Source organism: Entelurus aequoreus, linkage group LG05, assembly GCF_033978785.1.
Source record: "Entelurus aequoreus isolate RoL-2023_Sb linkage group LG05, RoL_Eaeq_v1.1, whole genome shotgun sequence".
In the NCBI taxonomy this organism is placed as follows: Eukaryota; Metazoa; Chordata; class Actinopteri; order Syngnathiformes; family Syngnathidae; genus Entelurus; species Entelurus aequoreus.
Window position 1 is genome coordinate 18,756,091 of NC_084735.1, and position 7,551 is coordinate 18,763,641.

The following is a 7,551-nucleotide window of genomic DNA, read 5'->3' on the forward strand; positions in this document are numbered from 1 at the left end:
TAAGGCTCCTCTTTTCCAAAAATGCGCTAGCTTGATGCTAATATACATAGGCTTTGCCATTGACTGATTAGCATCAGCAATTTTACATGGCGATTTCAACGCCTCCAAATGTGTTAGTAAAAACTACTTTTGTGAACCCGTTCTCAAACAATGGCAACAAGAACTATTCTGATTCTGATTTAAGATGCACTAACAGCTGGTGCTTAGTAAGTACAATACTTACAGTATTAACACTTTTTAGGGCACAACAAAAACCATAAACACACCATAAACTACACACTACTGCCATCTAACGTGTTGGACTTGCAAATGTAATTGCAACTTATTGTCATACTTGCAAATAAGACTGGGAAATTTGATCATATAAGAAAATATGACAAGTTATCTTAATCAGCTTATTTTTAATGTTGCAAAAAAAAAATTTAATTGATAGAAAAACAGTTAATATATATTAACACACACAAAATGATGTAGTACAAATTTACCATGATGAACTTTTCATATCACCAACATGATCGCTAGGGCCGCTAATTGTTAGCTCCCAGCTAGGTCCACTAATCACTAGCTGGCAACTATGGTCGATAATCGCTCGCTGGCAGCAAAGCCCACTAATCGCTAGCTGGAAACTCATGCGCTAATCACTAACTGGCAGCTAAGGCCGCTAATTGCAAGCTGGCAACGAGGGCCGATAATTGTTAACCGGCAACAACTGTGCTGAACGTTAGCTGGGAATTAGCACACTAATCGCTAACTGGCAGCTGGGGTTATTAATCACTAGCTAGCAACTAGGGCCGCTAATCACTAGCCGGCAGCTAGGACCACTAATCGCTAGCTATTTAGTACTGTGCTAATTGCTAACTGGCAGTTACAGCCGCTAATTACTAGCTGGCAGCTAAGTCCACTAATCGCTAACTAGCAGCTGGGGCCGCTGATTGTTAGCTGGTAACTAAGTTGCTAATCGCCAGCTGGCATCGAACACTGTAATCGCTAAATGGCAGCTAGGGCCACTAATTGCTAGCTGGCAACTAGTTCGCTCATCGTTAGCTGGCATCTAACATGCTAATTGCTAGCCGGTATCTAGCGCCACTAATCGCTAGCTGTTAATTAATGCAGCTAATCACTAGATGTCATCTGGATTGCGGTTATTATCACCGTGTTGTTGAATTGGCTCAAAAGTACTTGCTTTGATAAATAAATACACAGATACACAATATACTTTCCTGGAAGAATACACATTAAATATTAACGCAGATTTTTATATTTGAGTGTTGAAATATGTTTATCTTATTCCCTTTTATTTTGTAAAGGTTTGTTATGTGTTTTTCATAACAAAGGCAAAATAAGTGTCCATGAATGGCCCATTTCTGTTTGTTATGTAAAATATAAAATTAAAATTAAACTGTAATTGCACTTTGACATTGAAAAAGAACAAGGATTTGTTTTTCAATTGTATTTTTCAAATTGTACTTCAAAATAAAACCCAAAATAAACTTGTTTATGTTTTTCAATTCCCATTTATAAAGGGAAAACGTAATGACTGAAACATATTTGACCGTTATGATTTTATATATTTTTTGGGGGTGGGGGGGGGGGGGGGGGGTCGGGAGACAAATTGGAAAAAATTACTTGTTATTATATTTTATTTTGAAAAATTAATGAACAAATGATACACGGATTGAGACGGGACATTAACTGGAAGTAGGGTTTTTGAAAACTCTCCTGCTATCATATGGAGATCATTTTAAAAACGACATCGGGAGGTCGCCTACAGCCACGGCTGTGGTAACTGCTGGTTATTTGCTTGTGTGGCTGTGGTTCTTCGACACACCACAATAGCACATGAAGTCCGAGGACCGTGTGGGGTTATAAAATACGCACCGTATCCTTTCTTCCCGTAGGCGAGGTGTGGCGGGATCTTCACCAGCCTCCTCTCGTTGACGCACATTCCCACCAGCGCCTTGTCCATGCCTTGGATCAGCTGCTGCTTGCCCACAAACACGTTGTAGGTGCTGCCTTTGTCGTAGCTGGGAACACAATTAGGGCCTTCATGACATCATCTGTTGTCCCTGCTACAATTTCCAGTACTTTTGTGTGTTGACTAAAATGTTTTGTTTATTATAAAATCTATGTTTTAGTTCAATATTTAACAGTGAGTGGATTTGCAAGTCTGCATTCATTTCAGTTTGTCAGGAAGTAGTCTTTGCCTTTAAGTTGAATGTGCCAGTCCTGTCCTTTGTTGGGTCCTACAAAGTGTCTATACTGTAAGTTCTTTACTTATTACACACCAGCTGTTGGATTGGAACGTGCATCGTAGTTGTAGTTTTCATGACCAAATTTGGAATAGTAATAACTAGCGCGCTAATTGCTAGCTGCTAAGGCGGTTAATTTTTAGCTGGCAGCTAATCGCTATCTGGCGACTAGGGCCCCTATTTGCTAGTTGGAAACTAGTGCGCTAAACGCTAGCTGGGAACTAGCGCACTGGTCACAAAATAGCAGCTGGGGCCACTAATCACGAGCTAGCAACTAGGACCGCTAATCGCTAGCTTGCAGCTAAACCCGCTAATCACTAGCTGGTAAATAGTGTGCTAATCGCTAGGGGACAGTTCTTGCTAGCTGGCAACTAGGGCCGCTACTCATTAGCTGGCAGCTGGGTCCACTAATGGTTAGCTGAAAACTAATGTGCTAAGCACTAACTAGCAGCTAAGGCCGCTAATCGCTAGCTGGCAACTAGGACCGCTAATCGTTAACCGGAAACGAGTGCTCTGCACGTTAGCTGGGAACTACTGCACTAATCGTTAAAGTGCAGCTTGGGCCAATAATCACTAGCTAACAACTGGGGACGCTAATTGCTAGCTTGAAGCTAAACCCGCTAATCGCTAGCTGGTAAATAGTGTGCTAATCGCTAGGGGCCAGTTCTTGCTAGCTGGCAACTGGGGTCGCTACTCATTAGCTGGCAGCTGGGTCCACAAATGGTTAGCTGAAAACTAATGTGCTAAGCACTAACTAGCAGCTAAGGCCGCTAATCGCTAGCTGGCAACTAGGACCGCTAATCGTTAACCGGAAACGAGTGCTCTGAACGTTAGCTGGGAACTGCAGCTTGGGCCAATAATCACTAGCTAACAACTGGGGACGCTAATCGCTAGCTAGTAAATAAAGCGCTAATTGCTAACTGGCAGCTGGGGCCAGTTCTTGCTAGCTGGCACCTAGGGCCGCTACTCATTAGCTGGCAGATAGGTCCACTAATGGCTAGCTGAAAACTAATGCGCTAAGCAGTAACTAGCAGCTCAGGCCGCTAATTGCCAGTTGGAAACCAGTGCACTAAATGCTAGCTGTGAACTAGAGCACTAGTCGCAAAATAGCAGCTAGGGCCACTAACCCCTGAGCTAGCAACTAAGGCCGCTAATCACTAGCTTGCAGCTAAAGCTGGTAAATAGTGTGCTGGTCGCTAGGGGCCAGTTCTTGCTAGCTGGCAACTATGGCTGCAACTCAATAGCTGGCATATAGGTCCACTAATGGCTAGTTGGAAACTAATGCACTAACCACTAACTAGCAGCTAAGGCTGCTAAATGCTAGCTGGCAACTAGGGCTGCTAAATGCTAGTTGGAAACTAGTGCACTAAATGCTAGCTGGGAACTACCACACTAGTCGCAAAATAGCAGCTGGGGCCAATAATCCCGAGCTAGCTACTAAGACTGCTAATCGCTAGCTTGCAGCTAAGGCCTCTAATCGCTAGCTGGTAAATAGTGTGCTGATCGCTAGGGGCCAGTTGTTGCTAACTGGCAACTAGGGCCGCTACTTATTACCTGGCAGCTAGGTCCACTGATGGCTAGCTGGAAACTAATGCGCTAAGCACTAACTGGCAGTTAAGGCTGCTAATCGCTAGCTGGCAACTAGGACCGCTAATTGTTAACTGGAAACGAGTGCTCTGAACGTTAGCTGGGAACTACTGCACTAATCTTGCAGCTGGGGCCATTAATCACTAGCTTACAACTGGGGCCGCTAATCGCTAGCTGGCAGCTAGGACCACTAACCGCTAGCTGTTAAGTAGTGCGCTAACCGCTTAACTAATTGTTAACGTGCAGCTTGGGCCATTAATCACTAGCTAACAACTAGGGCCGCTAATCGCTAACTGGCAGCTGGGGCCAGTTCTTGCTAGCTGGCAACTAGGGCCGCTACTTATTAGCTGGCAGCTAGGTCCACAAAGAGCTAACTGGAAATTAATGCGCTAAGCACTAACTGCCAGCTAAGGCCACTAATCGCTAGCTGGAAACTAGGGCCGCTAATTGTTAACTGGCATGAGTGCGCTGAACGTTAGCTGGGAACTACTGCACTAATCTTGCAGCTGGGGCCATTAATCACTAGCTTACAACTGGGGCCGCTAATCGCTAGCTGGCAGCTAGGACCACTAACCGCTAGCTGTTAAGTAGTGCGCTAACCGCTAACTGGCAGTTAGAGCCGCTAATCACTAGCTGGCAGCTAGGTCCACTAATCGCTAGCTAGCATCCAGTGCCGCTAATCGCTAACTGGCAGCTGGGGACGCTAATTGCCAGTTGGAAACTACTGCACTAAATGCTAGCGGGGAACTAGCGCACTAGTCGCAAAATAGCAGCTGGGGCCACTAATCCCGAGCCAGCATCTAAGGTTGCTAATCGCTAGCTGGTAAATAGTGTGCTAATCACTAACTGGCAGCTGGGGCCACTAACCGCCAGCTGTTAAGTAGTGCGCTAACCGCTAACTGGCAGTTAGAGCCGCTAATCACTAGCTGGCAGCTAGGTCCAATAATCACTAGCTGGCATCCAGTGCGGCTAATCGCTAACTGGCAGCTGGGGCCGCTAATTGCCAGTTGGAAACAAGTGCCCTAAATGCTAGCTGGGAACTAGCGCACTAGTCGCAAAATAGCAGCTGGGGCCACTAATCCCGAGCTAGCAACTAAGGCCGCTAATCGCTAGCTTGCAGCTAAAGCAGCTAATTGCTAGCGGGTAAATAGTGTGCTAATCGCTAACTGGCAGCTGGGGGCACTAACCGCTAGCTGTTAAGTAGTGCGCTATCCGCTAACTGTCAGTTAGAGCCGCTAATCACTAGCTGGCATCCAGTGCCGCTAATCGCTAACTGGCAGCTGGGGCCGCTAATTGCCAGTTGGAAACAAGTGCCCTAAAAGCTAGCTGGGAACTAGCGCACTAGTCGCAAAATAGCAGATGGGGCCACTAATCCCGAGCTAGCAACTAAGGCCGCTAATCGCTAGCTTGAAGCTAAAGCAGCTAATCGCTAGCTGGTAAATAGAGTGCTAATCGCTAACTGGCAGCTGGGGCCACTAACTGCTAGCTGTTAAGTAGTGCACTAACCGCCAGTTAGAGCCGCTACTCACTAGCTGGAAGCTAGGTCCACTAATCGCTAGCTGGCATCCAGTGCGGCTAATCGGTAACTGGCAGCTGGGGCCGCTAATTGGCAGTTGGAAACTAGTGCACTAAATGCTAGCTGGGAACTAGCGCACTAGTTGCAAAATAACTGCTGGGACCACTGATCCCGAGCTAGCAACTAAGGCCGCTAATCGCTAGCTTACAGCTAAAGCCGCTAATCGCTAGCTGTTGAATAGTGTGCTAATTGCTAACTGGCAGCTGGGGCCACTAACCGCTAGCTGTTAAGTAGTGCGCTAACCGCTAACTGTCAGTTAGAGCCGCTACTCACTAGCTGGCAGCTAGGTCCACTAATGGCTAGCTGGCATCCAGTGCGGCTAATCGCTAACTGGCAGCTGGGGCCGCTAATTGCCAGTTGGAAACTAGTGCACTAAATGCTAGCTGAGAACTAGCGCACTAGTCACAAAATAGCAGCTGGGGCCACTAATCCTGAGCTAGCAACTAAGGCCGCTAATCGCTAGTTTGCAGCCAAAGCCGCTAATCGCTAGCTGGTAAATAGTGTGCTAATCGCTAACTGGCAGTTGGGTCCACTAACCGCTAGCTGTTAAGTAGTACGCTAACCGCTAACTGGCAGTTAGAGCCGCTAATCACTATCTGGCAGCTATGTCCACTAATCGCTAGCTTTCAACTAAAGCCGCTAATCGCTAACTGGCAGTTGGGGCCACTAACCGCTAGCTGTTAAGTAGTGCGCTAACCGCTAACTGGCAGTTACAGCCACTAATCACTAGCTGGCAGCTAGGTCCACTAATCGCTAGCTGGCAGCTATGTCCACTAATCGCTAGCTTGCAACTAAAGCCGCTAATCGCTAGCTGGTAAATAGTGTGCTAATCGCTAACTGGCAGTTGGGGCCACTAACCGCTAGCTGTTAAGTAGTGCGCTAACCGATAGCCGGCAGTTAGAGCCGCTAATCACTAGCTGGCAGCTAGGTCCACTAATCGCTAGCTGGCATCCAGTGCAGCTAATTGCTAACGGGCAGCTAGGGCCACTAGTCGCTAACTGGCAGCTGGGGGCGTTAATCGCTAGCTAAAACTAGGGCGCTCATCGTTAGCCGGCATCTAGCGTGCTAATTGCTAGCTGGTATCTAGCGTCGCTAATCGCTAGCTGGCACTGACATGTGAAAACAACACTAGAGTGTGTTAAATCGATGTTGACGTGTATTTAAAGACAGTTCATTTGTGGAACAATTTAAAAACGATATTTAAAAAAATAGCCCAACCCCCTGCAGTACCTCTGCGTGGCCCCTAGGGGTCCGCAGTTGAAGACCTTGGATTTAACTGCTAAAAATGCACCAGAAGTGGTTTTCAAAACATTGAATTGAAAGCATAAACCCACAAATAAGACTTTATAGTTTGTGTACGTCGTTGGAGATGCGAGTGGAGTTTGTTGGAAAAAGGTTCCGGAGGTTCTCTCAGCGCACTCAGTTTGCATGCGTGGCTCTCGGGACTCCCAAAGAACCGAACCAGAACCTGGCTCAGTTCTAAAGTCACGCCGCAGAACCGCGGTCGGTATTTAGTCTTACCTGGAGTCGAACTTCTTGCCGTCCGGGAACACTCCGTTGTAGTGGTAGCGGACATAGTCGCCCACCTGGACGGCGCGGACGCACTGCTCGGGTTCGGACGTCTTCTCCACCACGATGTCGTCTAACGGAACCAGGGGAGCGCTGCAGGCGGCCAAGGCCACCAGAATGGAGAGACACGCCGCTCTCTGTGCGCCGCACAGCATTCTTGGCTCGCTGGGGAAACTTTTAAGGAGGTGTAAAAAAAAGTTTGTGTCGGGGAGGTGTGTGCGTGTCTCCCGGAGGTGTGTGCGTGTCTCCCGGGTGAGTTCCTCCGAGTCTGCGCTGACTTGGACCGACAGTCCTGCCTTCCTGGTCCTGGAAGGAGCTTCTGTCAAGTGGAACACATTATCGCCTCATCCGGTTAAGTGCCAAATTTAAAAGCGCTCACTGTTACATTTAACGCACGTTATAGCATCCACTAAAGGAGTATAACCATAACGGAATTGATAATAATCTAATTATGAGTGGCAAACACGAACACGGCTCAAATCAAGCGAGGTTCGCGTGCTTTTATTGTATAACAAAAAGTCCAGTTTCCGGTGTTGGTCATACTTGCTTGACGTCAACTTGACAGGTCCA

The 7,551-nt window shown here is 47.0% G+C and overlaps 1 protein-coding gene across 1 annotated transcript in view; it reads right to left on the bottom strand.

Moving 5' to 3' along the window:
* Positions 1-7,551, bottom strand: part of fkbp9 (FKBP prolyl isomerase 9) — a 47,464-nt gene extending 39,913 nt beyond the window's left edge. Inside the window, exons 1-2 of the mRNA XM_062047288.1 lie at positions 6,934-7,551; positions 1,879-2,024 (exon numbers count right to left, since the gene is read on the bottom strand). Coding sequence (XP_061903272.1) covers positions 1,879-2,024; positions 6,934-7,136 — 349 coding nt within the window. The 5' untranslated portion in view covers positions 7,137-7,551. The remainder of the gene's footprint in view (positions 1-1,878; positions 2,025-6,933) is intronic.